The sequence below is a fragment of the Leucoraja erinacea genome, chromosome 2 (assembly GCF_028641065.1).
Source record: "Leucoraja erinacea ecotype New England chromosome 2, Leri_hhj_1, whole genome shotgun sequence".
Lineage (NCBI taxonomy): Eukaryota > Metazoa > Chordata > Chondrichthyes > Rajiformes > Rajidae > Leucoraja > Leucoraja erinaceus.
In genome coordinates this window covers 30524617-30543244 of record NC_073378.1, presented here as the reverse complement: position 1 = coordinate 30543244, position 18628 = coordinate 30524617, and the positions used below count along the sequence as shown (strand labels likewise).

The window sequence follows — 18628 nt, the reverse complement described above, 5'->3', positions numbered from 1 at the left end:
GCCATGATTACATTGAATGGCGGTGCTGGCTCGAAGGGCCGAATGGCCTACTCCAGCACCTACTGTCTATTGTCTATAACACATTATTTCCCTTTTGAGTTCACACCTACAATGGGCCTCCAAGGTCACCCATCCTTTCTCTCCAGAGATGCTGCCTGTCCCACTGAGTTACTCCAGCAAGGCCAGCAGCATAATCAAGGACGGCAAAGATAAAATCTGTTTGGAGATTTGGACAGGCTACCCACAAAGCAGACAGTCGGGAAGCAGTTAAAGTTGATGTGCATTCTTCCATGTAATTCAATCCAATGGATGTTTTCATTCAATGTGAGATCGAGAAGTATACTTAAAGCAATTTGCAAGTCTGCATCATAACTGCCTCTGCATCTCAGTGGAAAATTGCACATTAAATTCACTCTTTTGCCACCGTTGCCTGTCCTCCAGGAGACATTAATGATGTATTGGGAATTTCCTGATCTCTCGGTGGGGGGGGGGATGTCTGGAGGCGAGAGAGGGCTACGACAAATCAGATGAAGAATGGTTCCGACCCGAAACGTCACCTATTCCATTTCTCCAGAGAAGCTGCCTGACATGCTGAGTTACTCCAGTATTTTGTGTCTATCCAAATATACACAATTCTTCTCCTGACGAACAAAGACATGTATAATTAATTGCCTCTGGGACAATTTACAACCTACCCAAGCACCAAACATGCACACACCTGGTTGCTTAGGTTTTCCCTTGTGGGTTTATTAAGCAAAATGACATTATCCATAGGGTTCCATTGATGGAACATTGCAGTCAGTAACAAAGCTATTCTCAGATCATATGTCAGAGTCATCGAGTGATATAGTGTGGAAACAGGCCCTCCAGCCCAACGTGCCCACACCAGCCAACATGTCCCAGCTACACTAGACCCACCTGCCTGCGTTTGGTCCGCATCCCTCCAAACCTGTCCTATCCATGTACCTGTCTAACTGACAATACCTAGTGCAACATGGTTGATTCCATAGTCATTCCGGTTTATGAGTTTATTGTCACGTGTACCGACCGGGGTACAGTGAAGAGCTTTTGTTGTGTGCCAACCGGCCAGCGGAAAGGCAATACATGATTACAGTCGAGCCATCCGCAGTGGACAGAGGCATGACAAAGGGAATAACATGATCTGAGAGGAAATAAAGAAGAGTGTAGTTAAAGTAAGAAGTGTTGCTGTCAGAGTAGAGGTTTAACAGTGGAGCGATTGCAATGCGTGATTGCAGTCCCACTTCTGTGACTAGCACACAGAGCGCGGCCTGGGTTCGTTCGCTAGTGTGTCAGACGATGTCGCTCGCTGTTGGCGTCTGTCGTTCCGTCGTGGCCTGGGTTAGGCGCCATCTTGGATTCAACAATAAAGTCTGTTCCATACAGACTATGCATACAAATCAATCTTCCATTCACTGGACTATCTGGAGAAATCGCCCCACTTTAAATTGAAGAGATTGTTGTGGGTCTCGACCCGAAACGTCACCTATTCCTTCTCTCCAGAGATGCTGCCTCAGAATCCCGCTGAGTTACTCCAGCAGTTTGTGACTATCCTTGGCGTAAACCAGCACTTGCAGTTCCTTCCTACACAGTAGTTTCCACTTCATCCTAAAATGGTCTATCTTCTGAGAATGGAATTGTCACATGTGACAGGGCACAGTGAAATCCTTTGCTTGCATATCCAGGGTATGCAAATAGTCGCCATATACGACCACGTTACAAGTGCCACCGCCGGCTCCTCCTTTGTTCTACCCCACAGTGGTTCCCCTGTACCAGCTTGAAGTTTGTTAGCCCCCCCCCCCCCCCGGCCCTCCATTGCCCATTATTCTTCCCCCTCCCACTTGGTGGTCCCACCACACCGGGTCCTGCATTGTTCATTGGTCTTCCCCCTCCCTCATGGCGGTCCCCCCCATGCCCATGTTTTGTTCCAAAGACTGATGTTACCTCAGACTTGCTGCTGGCTCATCACCAACTCAAATGCTGCACCGGTGTTGTCAACAAATACAATGCAAAGTAAATGTTGGTTAAAAATCTATCGATTCACATTGGCACAGTGCGAACTCCATCTTCAAGTTCGCCAACGACACCACGTTGTTGAACGAATCGCAGATGACGATGAGTCAGGGAATAGAAGTGGTTTGGCATTGCTGAACCTTACATTCTACTATTGGGCAGATAAATGTTCGTTATCTAACATTTTAGACAAAAGATTTAGAAGATACCCAATGCCCAGGATGGATAAATCTTGAACGTGATTCCTTACAAGGGCTATCATTGGCTTCTATTCTAGGGGCCTCGTTACCTTTTACAATTACGAGATTGAATAAATATATGACTAACCCAATAATAAGATATACGTTTCGAATATGGTTTCAATTTCGTACGTTTTTTGGACTAAATGATTTTATGTTATCGAGTCCTATCTTATCTAATTTTCTCTTCCAACCTTCTAGTATTGATCAAGCCTTTCTGTTATGGAAGAGGAAGGGATTAGTAGCTTTGGAGTGGCGGCGCGGCTCTGGCTGCAGCAGCTTACCGGCAGTCCCGTTGTTTTGTGTTTTTTATGTTGTTTATTTTGTTTTGGTTAGTCTAGTTTTTGGTTTTAGTTTGTGTTTTGGGGGGGGGGGTGAAACGGGGTTTGCAGTCTCTCCCTGCGGGGGAATACGACCTTTTTGTCGTATTCCCCTTCTCTGCCTCCGTCTGCGATGAGGCCTAATGGAGCTGACGACCTCGAGGCTCCGGAGGCAGAGTCCGTCAGGACTCGCCCTGAGCTCGCTCCCGTGAGGGTGGTCCGGCTCAGCGCTGGAAGAGGTTGGGACGCTCCCGTGAGGGCGGTCAGCCCGAGGGTGGAACGAGGCTCCCGTCGTAGCGGCCGTGGGAGGTGCGGCGCTGGCAGCCCGAGGGAGGTTCGGCGCCCAAGTCGGGGCAGCCCAGCCCGGGGAAGAAGCGACGCCCATGTCTGGGCGGCCCGGTCTGGGGGAGAAGCGACGCCCATGTCCGGGGCGGCCCAGCCCGATGTTGAAGACGGCGCAGTACTCACGTGAGGGTGGCTGGGACGGTGTTCTGGCGGTGGTGGCCTGAGTCCGGGGTTCGGCCGCGGGCCAGCGGCTGCGTTTGCAGGACTGGTGGGCGGCAGCTTCAACCACCCCAGGCCGCGGTGTTTGAGCCGCGGGACTGTTTTTAACATCGCCCGGGGGGGTATCGCCTCAGCGCAGAGGGAGAAGAGGAGGGAAGAGACTGCAGACCTAAGACTTTTGCCTCCATCACAGTGAGGAGATGCTGGGTGGACTCACTGTGGTGGATGCTAATATGTGTTTATTGTTGTTTTATTGTATTGTATTATATGTATGACTGCTGCAATTTCGTTCAGACTTCGGTCTGAATGACAATAAAAGGCTATCTATCTATCTATCTATCTATCTATCTATCTATCTATCTATCTATCTATCTATCTATCTATCTATCTAACTATCTATCTATCTATCTATATCTTTTTGTGATTTGTTTTTGGATGGGTGTTTTATGTCTTTCGAACAACTCTCCAATAAATATAATTTACCTAATTGACACTTTTTTAGATATTTACAAATTAGACATGTTTTGAAGGCTACTCTGCCCTTTTTTCCGCTGCCACATCAAACCGAAATTTCGGAAAAAAAATTTACATTTGAACCCTTATCAGAAAGGATTAATAACGACTATTTATGTTGATTTTGAAATTACAAATAGATATATTTGATAAAATTAAGAATGACTGGGAAAGAGAACTCCAAATTTCTCTATCTATAGAGAAATGGGAGAGGATTCTTCAATTAGTTAATACTTCCTCAATGTGCGCAAGACATGCTTTGATACTTGAAAGGTGGTACACAGAGTTCATAGGTCAAAAGATAAGGTGGCTCGTTTCTATAAATCCTACCTGTGACAGATGTAACTCTGAAGTGGCCTCACTGACCCATATGATTTGGTCCTGCCCACTTTTGGAAAAATATTGGAAATACATTTTTGATACTATTTCTGTAGTTTTAGGTATTGATTTACAACCTCATCCTATTACTGCAATTTTTGGGCTACCAATGTTAGATTCTATTCATTTGTCCCTCTCCGCCCATCGGTTGATTGCTTTTACCACATTAATCGCCAGAAGATCTATTTTATTTAAATGGAAAGACTCCAACCCTCCGACCACACTCCATTGTGACCTGGACAGGTTGAGTGAGTGACCTGGACAGGTTGAGTGAGTGGGCAGATGCGCGGCAGATGCAGTATAATATAGATAAATGTGAGGTTATCCACTTTGGCGGTAAAAACAAGGGGGCAGATTATTATCTCAATGGGGTTAGGTTAGGTAAGGGGGAGGTACAGCAAGACTTGGGCGTCCTTGTACACCGGTCACTCAAAGTTGGCGTGCAGGTACAGCAGGCAGTGAAGAAAGCGAATGGAATGTTGGCCTTCATAACAAGAGGATTTCAGTATAGGTGTAAAGATGTTCTTCTGCAGTTGTATAGGGCCCTGGTGAGACCACAGAAGGAGTTTCTTCCCAGAGGCAATTCGGACTGTAAACGCCTTTCTCACCAGGGACTAACTGTACAGAACGTTTTTCCTTCTATTATTTATTATGTAAAATAATATGTGTGTTATGATTGTGTTTATAATTTGTTTGGTTGTTTTGTTGTTCCGCGAGCATTGCCACTTTCATTTCACTGCACATCTCGTATGTGTATGTGACAAATAAACTTGACTTGACTTGACTTGACTTGACTTGAGTTCTGGAGTATAGTGTACAGTTTTGGTCTCCTAATTTGAGGAAGGACATCCTTCTGATTGAGGCAGTGCAGCGTAGGTTCACGAGATTGATCTCTGGGATGGCGGGACTGTCATATGAGGAAAGATTGAAAAGACTAGGCTTGTATTCACTGGAGTTTAGAAGGATGAGAGGAGGGATCTTATAGAAACATATAAAATTATAAAAGGACTGGACAAGCTAGATGCAGGAAAAATGTTCCCAATGTTGGGCGAGTCCAGAACCAGGGGCCACAGTCTTAGAATAAAGGGGAGGTCATTTAAGACTGAGGTGAGAAAAAGCTTTTTCACCCAGAGAGTTGTGAATTTATGGAATTCCCTGCCACAGAGGGCAGTGGAGGCCAAATCACTGGATGGATTTAAGAGAGAGTTAGATAGAGCTCTAGGGGTTAGTGGAGTCAAGGGATATGGGGAGAAGGCAGGCACGGGTTAATGATAGGGAACGATCAGCCATGATCACAATAAATGGCGGTGCTGGCTCGAAGGGCCGAATGGCTTCCTCCTGCACCTATTTTCTATGTTTCTATGTTTCTATTGGTACTCTGAAACTCTGATATCATGTTTAAATTTAGAAAAAATCAGGAGTGCCATTGTTGAACCCTTGGTTAAATTTGATAAGACTTGGGGGAAATGTATTCAACACATTCACACAACATAAATTGCTCCCTCTCTAACCGTTATAAAAACTATTTTACCTCTATATGGTGGAATGGACTTGACGACAAACACTTAAATTGTTGAAATTCTCAGCTCAGATTCTGCTTTGCTTTTTTTTTCTTTAGTTCAGAGGGGTTTTGTTTCTTCCTTTTTTCCTTTTTTTTCCTTTTTATCTTTGTGTTTTTTTCTACATATACAAGTTTTCTTTTAAACATTTAATTATATTTGCATAGAGACCGGGGAGGTCTATATTCAATGTGTATTTTGACACTGGACATATTTAGGTTATACCTGTTATTAATGTAATCCTGATCCCCATGTATCAATATCATTGTTATGTTTATCATTATTCTTTTTGCTTTGTTTTTTGGAAAAAAACTAATAAAAAGATTTTAAAAGAAAGAGAAGTGAGATCGATCGACTAACCATATGGTGCCAGCACAACAACCCGGTCACTAAGACCAAGGAACTGCTTGTGGGCTTTGGAAGAGGAAGGATGAGGACCTACAAAGCTGTCTGTATTGACGGGACAATGGTGGAGAGAGTCTATAGCTTCAAATTCCTGGGTGTGCATATTTCTGATTTTTCCTGGACCCTGCACACTGATGCAATTATAAAGAAAGCCCTTCAACGCCTCTACTTCCGGAGAAGATTACGGAGATTCGATATGTCAGAGAGGATTCTCTTGAGCTTCTACAGGTATACACTATATACAGTATACTGTGTATACTGGTGTACAGTGTATACAGTATACAGTGTACAGTACAGAGAGCATGTATACTGATTGCATCACGGCCTGGTTCGGCAACTTGAACGCCCAGGAGCGAAGAAGACTGCAAAAGGTGGTGAACACTGCCCGGCCCATCACTGCCCTGGTACTGACCTCCCCACCATCAAAGGGATCTATAGGAGTTGCTGTCTCAAAAAACAGCCCGCATCATCAGAGACCCACACCATCCTGGCCACACACTCATTTCACCACGGCCATCGGGAAGAAGGTACAGGAGCATGAAAACTGTAACGTCCAGGTTCGGGAACAGCTTCTTCCCTACAGCCATCAGGTTATTAAACACAACAACCTCTAAATAAGCTCTGAACTACGTAGACTTGGGAACATTGGCATTGTCTTTTTGCACTATTATATAATTGCAGCAGCACAACAGAATATGTAAACATAGAAAACAAAATAATAAACAGAAGATGTTCTTTATCAAATATATATATATATAAATGCACACACACATATACACACATACACACACACATGTTTACATATTTTGTTGTGCTGCTGTAAGTAAAAATATAATTGTTCTGTTTGGGACATAGGACAATAAAGACTCTTGAAATATTGTTGAAGACACAGAAACATTTAAAGTTATACTACAAGGTACACCGACTTGCATTGTGTGAATATCATAGCAGAGAATATTTGAGGACAATTTGCTTTGATTTCTGATGCTAAAGTAATGGAAAGTCTTGCCTCGTCTCTGCGCGATCTGCAAATACCCTGTGGACAGGTACTGCTCCAAGTCCTGCTGAAAGGCCTCTTCAAAAAACTTCTGCCGCTCTTTCAATTTCTGTTGCTGTGAGTTCTCCATGTCACGAACCTTATGGGCATGTACTTCATCCAACTTAACTGAAACAGGAGGAAAAGATCATTGAGCAAAGAAATAGGAACTACACATTACCAGGACTTCATACAATGCAAACAATTCATAAAAGTTTCAATCGTAACCTAGTTGATTTGAGTTTATTATTGTCACGTGTACTGAGGTGCAGAGCAAAGCTTTTTGTTGCGTGCCCTCCGGTTAGCGAAAAGACAAAACATGTTTACCATCCACAGTGTACAGATACAGGGTAAAGGGCATAACGTTTAGTGCAAGATAAAGTCCAATAAAGTCCGATTAAAGACAGGTGTAGAAAGGAACTGCAGATGCTGGTTTACACTGAAGATAGACACAAAATGCTGGAGCAACTCAGTGGGTCAGGCGGCAACTCTGGAAAAAAGGAATAAGAGATGTTTCGGGAAGAGACCCTTCTCTGAACCAGAAACACCTCAGATTAAAGATCGTTCGAGGATCACCATTGAGGTAGATAGTAGTTCAGTTGCCGGATAACAGCTGGGAAGAATCCGGAGGTGTTCGTTTTTGCACTTCTGTACCTCTTGTCTGAAGGGAGAGGGGAGAAGGGAGTGACCGGGGGTGAGACTGATCCTTGATTATGCTGCTAGCCTTGTAGATGGAGTCGATGGAAGGGAGGTTGGTTTGTGTGATGGTCTGGGCTGTGTCCACAATTCTCTGCAATTTCTTGCGGTCTTGGATGGAGCTGTTCCACAACAACACTGTGACACAACCATCTTCACTATCTACGATCCCACCCACTTTTGTGTCATCTGCAAACTTGCTAACCATGCCCTGTACGTTCTCATCCAATGCTATATTTTCCCCTTACATCCGACCGTCACCACACACTTGCTGTCATTAAACTCCATCTACCATCTCTCTGCCCATTTGTGCAGCTCCGGAATCACTGGAATGATAGTGAACAAAACCAAGTGCAAGCCATTTCAGGGCACAGCTGGCAAGCAGAGAGAACTTTTTTTCACAAACAATAGAGGGGGAAAGAAGGATGAAAGTTTTGGCGAGAGAATTCCAGAATGGTGACGTAAACAGATAAAGACACAGTTGGGCTGGGTTAGAGTAAAATTAGCTGCATACATTCATACAGAACTGATAGAGCACGACTTTCTCAGACCTTTGGGCCGGAGAAACTGCGAGTGGGAGAGTGATGACATGGAAGGAGTTGAAAGCAATGATTAGAACTTCAAGACACAGTCGTGATTAGACCAGGCACTAAAATAAATCAGTAGGAACAGGTGACGCATTTATAGAGTCAGAGTGATACAGCGTGGAAACAGGTCCTTCAGCCCAACCTGCCCCCACCAGCCAACATGCCCCATCTACACTAGTCCCACATACCTGCATTTTGCCCCTATCCCTCTAAACCTATCCTATCCATGTCCCTATCTATATGTTTCTTAAATGCTGTGATAGTCCCAGCCTCAACTACCTCTACTGGCAGCTCACTCCATACACCCACCACGCATTGTGTAAAAAGGTTACCCCTCAGATTCCTATTAATCTTTCCTCCCTCACCTTAAACCTATGTCCTCGATTCCATTACTCTGTGCATTTACCCGATTTATTCCTCTCACGATTTTATACAGCTCTATAGGATCATCTATAAGATGAGTACGTTCCTGTACATCCAGCGTCAAATGTAAAGTGATGGTGCGTTAGGTGCCCGAATAATAGTCATACATCGTGGAAACAGGCTCTTTGGCACAACTTGCCCACACCGACCAACATGTTTCATCTACATCAGTCCCACCTGCCTGCGTTTGGCCCATATCCGGGCCCAGATTTGGCCCAAATCTACAGACGGCTGCTGTAGATTTGGGAGGAACAACAGCAGCAACAGATTAGCAAGAGATACCACTGATTGGCTCTAGCCCAAGTGTGAGGAGAGGGGTGAAAACAGTTGAAAACTGAGGAATTGGCTGTGTAAATTGGTAAATCAGGCAATTTATCAGTCAATTTAAGCAGGACAGCTCTTTGCGAGCGGCAGTGAGTGGGCGACCTAGTGAGCGAAGTGCCCTGTGAGAAAAGTGTGAGTCTTTGGCTCGAGAGTCTTCGGAGAGGAGGCTGAGGAGAGGAGACCACGCAATACGCTTGAGAGGGAGAGACAAAGAAGGAGATGTCAGGCAAGCTGATTCAGTGCGATGCTTGCAGTATGTGGGAGGTCAAGGAGACACCGCTGGTGCCTCTGGCTGCTACAAATGCGAAAAATGCATCCAGGTAGAGCTCCTGAAGGGCCGTGTTGGGGAACTGGAGAAGCAAGTGGATGACCTCCGGTTCGTACGAGAAACGGAGTCGTTCCTTGACAAGTCCTACAGTACGATTGTTACACCTAAGGTACTGGAAGAGAGAAGGTGGGAGACAGTGAGAAAGGGAGGGAAGCATGGAATGCCAACGTCCCCGGGTGATGTTCCTCTTGTAAACAGGTTCATCCGCTTAGAAGCTGTTGGGACAGAAGACGTGAGCGGTGGACTGGCCTGTGATGCGAATAGGGCTGTTGAGCCAAAACCAAAAAGGTCTAAGGCAGGCAACGCCATTGTAGTGGGAGACTCCATTGTGAGAGGTACGGAAAGGGGTTTCTGCGGCAACAGACGGGATGCGAGGATGGTGTGCTGCCTTCCCGGTGCCAGGATCCAGGATGTCACGGACAGAGTGCAGAAAATCCTCAAGGGCGAAGGTGAACATCCGGAAGTGGTAGTGCATGTCGGCACAAACGATGTCGGAAAGAAGGGGATGAATATTCTGCAACGTGACTTTAGAGAGCTCGGAAAAATGTTGAAAAGCAGGACCTCCAGGGTTGTTATCTCCGGTTTGCTTCCAGTTCCCCGTGCTGGCGAGAGCAGGAACAGGGAGATACGGGACCTGAACGTGTGGCTGAGGATCTGGTGCACGGGGCAGGGATTTAGATTCTTAGATCACTGGGATCTGTTTTGGGGTAAGGGGGAACTGTACAAAAGGGACGGATTGCATCTTAACAGGTATGGGACCAGCATTCTGGCAGGCAGGTTTGCCACTGCTACACGGGTGGCTTTAAACTGAATAAGGGGGGTGGGGTGTTGAATGGGACAGTGGAGGATGGAGTTAAAGGGAAAGGGTTTCTTAAATGTGTGAGCGTAGAGACCGAAGGGTGTAAAATGAGGGTAGAAGAAATAGGTAGCAAGGTGAAAAGTAAAAGTGGCAGGCAGACAAAACCAGGGCAAAAATCAAAAAGGGCCACTTTTCAACATAATTGTGTAAGGGGTAAGAGTGTTGTAAAAACAAGCCTGAAGGCTTTGTGTCTCAATGCAAGGAGCATTCGTAATAAGGTGAATGAGTTGAATGTGCAGATAGCTATTAATGACTATGATATAGTTGGGATCACGGAGACATGGCTCCAGGGTGACCAAGGCTGGGAGCTGAACATCCAGGGATATTCAATATTCAGGAGGGATAGACAGAAAGGAAAAGGAGGTGGGGGGTAGCGTTACTGATTAGAGAGGGGATTCATGCAATGGAAAGGAAGGACATTAGTTTGGAGGATGTGGAATCGGTATGGGTAGAGCTGCACAACACTAAGGGGCAGAAAACGCTGGTGGGTGTTGTGTACAGGCCACCTAACAGTAGTAGTGAAGTTGGAGATGGTATCAAACAGGAAATTAGAAATGCGTGCGACAAAGGCAAAACGGTTTATAATGGGTGACTTCAATCTACATATAGATTGGGTGAATCAAATTGGCAGGGGTGCTGAGGAAGAGGATTTCTTGGAATGTATGCGGGATAGTTATCTAAATCAACATGTAGAGGAACCAACGAGAGAGCAGGCTATTTTAGACTGGGTATTGAGTAATGAGGAAGGGTTAGTTAGCAATCTTGTTGTACGTGCCCCCTTGGGCAAGAGTGACCATAATATGGTTGAGTTCTTCATTAGGATGGAGAGTGACATTGTTAATTCAGAAACAATGGTTCTGAACTTAAAGAAAGGTAACTTTGAGGGTATGAGATGTGAATTGGCCAAGATTGACTGGCAATTAATTCTAAAAGGGTTGACGGTGGATATGCAATGGAAGACATTTAAAGACTGCATGGATGAACTACAAAAATTGTTCATCCCAGTTTGGCAAAAGAATAAATCGGGGAAGGTAGTACATCCATGGATAACAAGGGAAATCAGGGATAGTATCAAAGCGAAGGATGATGCGTACAAATTAGCCAGAAAAAGCAGCATTGCGGAGGACTGGGAGAAATTCAAAGACCAGCAGAGGAGGACAAAGGGCTTAATTAGGAAAGGAAAAATAGATTATGAAAGAAAACTGGCAGGGAACATAAAAACTGACTGCAAAAGTTTTTATAGATATGTGAAAAGAAAGAGATTAGTTAAAACAAATGTAGGTCCCTTGCAGTCAGAAAAAGGGGAGTTGATCATGGGGAACAAGGATATGGCGGACCAATTGAATAACTACTTTGGTTCCGTCTTCACTAAGGAAGACATAAATAATTTGCCGGAAATAGCAGGGGACCGCGGGTCAAAGGAGTTGGAGGAATTGAGTGAAATCCAGGTTAGCCGGGAAGTGGTGTTGGGTAAATTGAATGGATTAAAGGCCGATAAATCCCCAGGGCCAGATAGGCTGCATCCCAGAGTACTTAAGGAAGTAGCTCCAGAAATAGTGGATGCATTAGTAATAATCTTTCAAAACTCTTTAGATTCTGGAGTAGTTCCTGAAGATTGGCGGGTAGCAAACGTAACCCCACTTTTTAAGAAGGGAGGGAGAGAGAAAATGGGGAATTACAGACCAGTTAGTCTAACATCGGTAGTGGGGAAACTGCTAGAGTCAGTTATTAAAGATGGGATAGCAGCACATTTGGAAAGTGGTGAAATCATTGGACAAAGTCAGCATGGATTTACGAAAGGTAAATCATGTCTGACGAATCTTATAGAATTTTTCGAGGATGTAACTAGTAGCGTGGATAGGGGAGAACCAGTGGATGTGGTGTATCTGGACTTCCAGAAGGCTTTCGACAAGGTCCCACATAAAAAATTAGTATACAAACTTAAAGCACAAGGCATTGGGGGTTCAGTATTGATGTGGATAGAGAACTGGCTGGCAAACAGGAAGCAAAGAGTAGGAGTAAACGGGTCCTTTTCACAATGGCAGGCAGTGACTAGTGGGGTACCCCAAGGCTCAGTACTGGGACCCCAGCTATTTACAATATATATTAATGATCTGGATGAGGGAATTGAAGGCAATATCTCCAAGTTTGCGGATGACACTAAGCTGGGGGGCAGTGTTAGCTGTGAGGAGGATGCTAGGAGACTGCAGGGTGACTTGGATAGGCTGGGTGAGTGGGCAAATGTTTGGCAGATGCAGTATAATGTGGATAAATGTGAGGTTACCCATTTTGGTGGCAAAAACAGGAAAGCAGACTATTATCTAAATGGTGGCCGATTGGGAAAGGGGGAGATGCAGCGAGACCTGGGTGTCATGGTACACCAGTCATTGAAGGTAGGCATGCAGGTGCAGCAGGCAGTAAAGAAAGCGAATGGTATGTTAGCTTTCATTGCAAAAGGATTTGAGTATAGGAGCAGAGAGGTTCTACTGCAGTTGTACAGGGTCTTGGTGAGACCACACCTGGAGTATTGCGTACAGTTTTGGTCTCCAAATCTGAGGAAGGACATTATTGCCATAGAGGGAGTGCAGAGACGGTTCACCAGACTGATTCCTGGGATGTCAGGACTGTCTTATGAAGAAAGACTGGATAGACTTGGTTTATACTCTCTAGAATTTAGAAGATTGAGAGGGGATCTTATAGAAACTTACAAAATTCTTAAGGGGTTGGACAGGCTAGATGCAGGAAGATTGTTCCCGATGTTGGGGAAGTCCAGGACAAGGGGTCACAGCTTAAGGATAAAGGGGAAATCCTTTAAAACCGAGATGAGAAGAACTTTTTTCACGCAGAGAGTGGTGAATCTCTGGAACTCTCTGCCACAGAGGGTAGTTGAGGCCACTTCATTGGCTATATTTAAGAGGGAGTTAGATGTGGCCCTTGTGGCTAAGGGGATCAGGGGGTACGGAGAGAAGGCAGGTAGGGGATACTGAGTTGGATGATCAGCCATGATCATATTGAATGGCGGTGCAGGCTCGAAGGGCCGAATGGCCTACTCCTGCACCTAATTTCTATGTTTCTATGTTTCTATCCCTCTAAACCTGTCCTAACCATATACCTGTCCAAATGTTTCTTAAACATTGTGAGAGTACTTTTGGGATTTTTTGCCAGTTAGGATGTGAGCAGCAGTATTTATGAAGGTTGGAAAATGAGAGTCAGAGGGAGGAAAGGCTCCAGGAGGTGGTGGATTTCAAAATTAGATAACTGAGGGTGTGTGGGGGGGGGGGGGGGGGGGGGGGGGGGGGGGGGGGGGGGGTGTGACACAGAGAATGTTAAGAGAGGAATCAAGGAACTGCAGATGCAGGTTTACTAAAAAAATATGCTTATGTCTACTGTACCATTTCACTATTTTCACTACCTGATTACCATAGAACAGTACAGAACATTAAGTACAGAATGAGAATTATGAAAATTCTTAGTCTAACTTGCTAGCTATAAATGCTGGTACATTAAGAATACATTAAGAATAAGGGGTAGGCAATTTAGGACTGAGACAAGGAAAAACCTTTTTACCCAGAGAGTTGTGAATCTGTGGAATTCTCTGCCACAGAAGGCAGTGGAGGCCAATTCATTGGATGTTTTCAAGAGAGAGTTGGATTTAGCTCTTTGGGCTAATCAAGGGATATGGGGGGGGGGGGGGGGGGAAGCAGGTCCGGGGTACTGATTTTAGATGATCAGCCATGACCATATTGAATGGCTCGAAGGGCCGAATGTCCTACTCCTGCACCTATTTTCCATATTTCTATGTTTACAAGAAACTGCAGATGCTGATTTATACAAAAAAAGACCCAAAGTGCCAGAGTAACTCAGCGAGTGTGGCAGCAACTCAAGTGAACATGGATTGGTGATGTTTCAATACGTAAATCATTCGTCGAGGTAACTCAATGGTTCATTGGTTATTTTATTGTCACATGTACCAATGGTACCATGAAATACATTTATATCAGTGCGAAATTTGCCATACATAAAGCCAATCCCCTATTCAGTACCCCATGCTTACAAACAGCGCACTGAGTCCATTATGTAATAGTCGCCTTTTTGGCAACAAGATTTATTTTCCCCATAATTTCTGATATGTTTCTGTTCAGACTGGGATAATTTTGCTAATTTAAAGATTACATCTGTCACGGGTAGAGTGCTGCAATTTGCATTTAAAGCAGCTACATCTAAGAGAGCTGGTCTGAAGAAAGGTCCCAACTGGAAACATCACCTACCCACGGGTTTAGTTGGCAAACTCAATGCTAGCATTTATTTCAAGATGGCTTGTATACAAAAACAGGGATGTGATGTTGAGACTCTGTAAAGAGCTGGTAAGGCCACATTTGGAATATTGTGAGCCGTTTTGGGCACCATACCTGAGGAAGGATGTGTCGGCTCTGGAGAGGATCCAGAGGAGGTTTACAAGAATGATCCCAGGAATGAGTAGATTAACATACGATGAGTGTTTGTCGGCACTGGGCCTGTACTCGCAGGAGTTCAGAATGAGTGGGGACCTAATTGAAACATCCAGAATAGTGAAAGGCCTGAAAAGAGTGGATGTGGAGAGGATGTTTCCGCTTGTGGGAAAGTCTAGGACTGGACTGTGACCCCTTGGTCCAGAATAAGTAATCACAGTTTAAGGATAAGGGGGAAATCTTTTAGGACCGAGATGAGGAAAACATTTTTCACACAGTGAGTGGTGAATCTCTGGAATTCTCTCCCCCAGAAGGTAGTATAGGCCAGTTCATTGGCTATATTTAAGAGGGAGTTAGATGTGGCCCTTGTGGCTAAAGGGATCAGGGGATATGGAGAGAAGGCAGGTACAGGATACTGAGTTGGATGATCAGCCATGATCATATTGAATGGCGGTGCAGGCTCGAAGGGCCGAATGGCCTACTCCTGCACCTATTTTCTATTTTTCTATGTTCTATGAAGGTCACAACCTCACAATTAACGGACTTTTTTTAGGAGTAATTTCTGAGGGGATGAGGAGTAATTTCTTTAGTCAAAGGGTGGTGAATCTGTGAAATTCATTGCCGCAGACGGCTGTGGAAGCCAAGTCAATGGATATTTTTAAGGCAGAGATAGATAGATTCTAGATTAATATCAATGTCATGGTTATGGGGAGAAGGCAGGAGAATGGGGTTGAGAAAGAGCGATAGATCAGCCGTGATTGAATGGCGGAGAAGACTTGATAGGCCGAATGGCCTAATTCTGCTCCTATCACTTATGAGCATTCTCCAGAGATGCTGGCTAACCTCCTGAGTTACTCAAGCACTTTGTATCTCTTTTAATGCAAAGAGTGAACCTGAGCGATGGAATCAATATGACACCAAAATTACAAGCAGTCCAATTCGGAATCAGAGTTGCAAGGGAGAGGAATGGAGTTGATTATGAACAGAGATGTCACAAGGGCTGAAAACAATGCCTTTGTATTTCCACAATCGGCACTAGAGCTACACACTGGGTATAAAACTGTCTGGATGAAAGGGACAGAAATGTCAACAAAGCCAAATATGAACTGTCACGTTTGACTCAGAGATGCGATTGGATTAAAAAATATAACAAGCTTGTAAATGTGCCCTAGATTCCCTGTCACAGTTATTACATAATCCACGTGGTTAGAATAAGATGAGCTCTCTTTATATAAAGACGAGTCCTAGAAATTGAAATCATCAGCTGTGAAGCCGCCCACAGCATTATTTTCTAATTACCTGAATAAGTCTCCATCAGTACGCAGTCATTATATTCATACGTTTCATCAGCATGACAAAACCTAAAATAGCCGTTTGTTTAGTTTAGAGGCACAGCGCGGAAACAGGCCCTTCGGCCCACCGAATCCGCACAGACTAGCAATCCCCGCACATTAACATTACCCTACGCACACTTGGGACAATTTTACATTTCTACCAAGTCAAATAACCTATAAACCTGTACGTCTGGGGAGTGTGGGAGTGAACCGAAGATCTCAGAGAAAACCCCACGCAGGTCACGGGGGGAACGCACAAACTCCGTACAGACAGCACCCGTTAGTCAGGATCGAACCCGGGACCCTGGCGCTGTGAGGCAGCAACTATACCGCTGCCCCACCGTGTCGCCCAGTGTAGTGAAGGGGACATGGACTTAAAGGATATAATTGTTCTGCATTTAAAGGTACATTATTGATGTGTACGAAGGAACTGCTGATGCTGGTTTACACCGATGATACACAATATGCTGAAGTAACTCAGCGGGACAAGTAGAGAAAAGGAATAGGTGACTCTTTGGGTATAAGGCCTTCTTCACGGGAGGGGAGGGGAACAGACTCCCTCGCCCCTAACTCTCAGTCTGAAGAAGAGTCTCGACATGAAACGTCACCTGTTCCTTCTCTCCAGAGATGCTGCCTGACCTGCTGAGTTACTCCAGCACATTGTGTCCATCTTACTGATGTGTATGTTGCATATGCAATTAAACAAAGTTGCAAATTGGAAATCGATGAATAATTTAAAAATCTCAAGGAATTGCAAATACTAGTTTACAATAAAAATGACATAAAGTGCTGGAGTAACAGTGCATCAGGCAGCATTCCTGAAGAACATGAATAGGTGACGTTTCACATCGGAACTCTTAAGAATCATAGAGACAAACATCGTGGAAACAGGCCCTTCGGCCCAACTTGACCACACCAACCAACATGCCTCATCTACACCAGTCCCACCTGCCTGCATTTGGCCCACATGCCTCTAAAGCCCCTATCCATGTACCTGTTTCAATGTTTCTTAAACATTGCAATAGTACCTGCCTCAACTACCTCCACTGGCAGCTTGTTCCACACACCCACTATCTTTAGGGTAATTAAAAAATCGCAGTCTGAAGCTTAGTTTCATTTATTGTCATGTGTACCGCGCTACGGTGAAGAGCCTGTAGCGAGCTACAGTGAAACGGCACAGTGAAGAAGGATCCTGACCCAAAACATCACCTTATCCATGAATGAATGAATACGTTTATTGGCCAAGTATGTTCACATACAAGGAACTTGCCTTGGTGCTCCACTCGCATGTAACAACACGTATATACAGTAGTAAACAATTAAGAATAAAACATAAAACATGAAAACATTAAGAATAAAACATTATAGTTTGTGAATGAAATAAAATACGAGAACAAAAGGAGGCTACAGAATTTTGGTTATTGAGTAGAGCTACTGCTCGTGGGGAAAAAGCTGTTTTTATGTCTGGCTGTGGCAGCTTTGACAGTCCGGAGTCGCCTTCCAGAGGGAAGTGATTCAAAGAGTTTGTGGCCAGGGTGAGAGGGGTCAGAGATGATCTTGCCCGCTCGCTTCCTGGCCCTTGCAGTGTACAGTTCATCAATGGGGGGAAGGTTGCAGCCAATAACCTTCTCAGCTGATCAGACGATTCGCTGCAGCCTCCGGATGTCGTGTTTGGTGGCTGAGCCAAACCAGACCATGATGGAGAAGATGAGAGACTCTACGATGGCCATATAGAATTGGACATCCATGTATATCAGGGATGCTGCCTGACCCGCTGAATTACTCCAGCACTTTAGGAATCCTTTCTCATCTTCTATTCATGTTGCTCTCTTACCCTTTGCTACCTTTGTAAATCAACATATCTACTTTATTTTAAATTCTCTCTAAATATTATACAGCCTCAGAGGCAAAGACCACAGTTCACTGATTCTCCATTCCATCCTCCCTCTACTTGCAGACAGTGTGAAGATTTTATAAGCACACCGTTATTTTGCATGTCATAGTATTTACAGCTGCGTTACAATCCCTCCAGACTTAACTCCTACACTAAATGAGCTGAAGAACTGTAGATTTTCTCAGCTACAACACATATTTTTTAAAAGGCCTTTGCCAGCATTAATCCACGCAAAGCTGCAGGGCCGGATAACATCCCTGGACGCGTTTTAAGGGACTGTGCTGAGCAACTAAAAGATGGCTTTACAGACATTTTTAACATCTCACTCAGCCAGGCAGTAGTGCCCAACTGTCTCAAAAGTGCCACCATCGTCTAGGTATGTTACAAAACCTACCTGAATCGTCATTGAGAATCTGCCCCAGGCCGTGTGCGCGATTTTGGCGCCGTTTAGAGGGGGGCGGGTTTAAAACGCGATTTTCACTAGGCTGTTGCAATCGAAAATGTTCAGCCCAGTAAATCATTAACGAAAAATCGCTGAAAGACCCCGTCGCAAAAGGTATTATTAGTTTTTATGGCCTTGTATAATAGTTATAGTAGTTTAAAAATCACTCTCTCAACCCGCAACCTCTCGCAGCCCCAGGGTTTTATAAAGCAAACAATTAAAGGTATGTACCTTATTTTTACATTAAAAGGGGCTTCTTAAGAACCCTGTATACAAAGTTTTCTATAGCGAGTAGCCCATTTTGGGCT

General features: G+C 44.5%; 1 protein-coding gene across 2 annotated transcripts in view; it reads right to left on the bottom strand.

Moving 5' to 3' along the window:
• Positions 1 to 18628, bottom strand: part of LOC129708446 (dysbindin-like) — a 155961-nt gene that overhangs the window by 22147 nt on the left and 115186 nt on the right. For both annotated transcript variants that reach the window (XM_055654224.1, XM_055654233.1), the window contains one exon: positions 6959 to 7114. In XM_055654224.1, coding sequence (XP_055510199.1) covers positions 6959 to 7114 — 156 coding nt within the window. The remainder of the gene's footprint in view (positions 1 to 6958; positions 7115 to 18628) is intronic.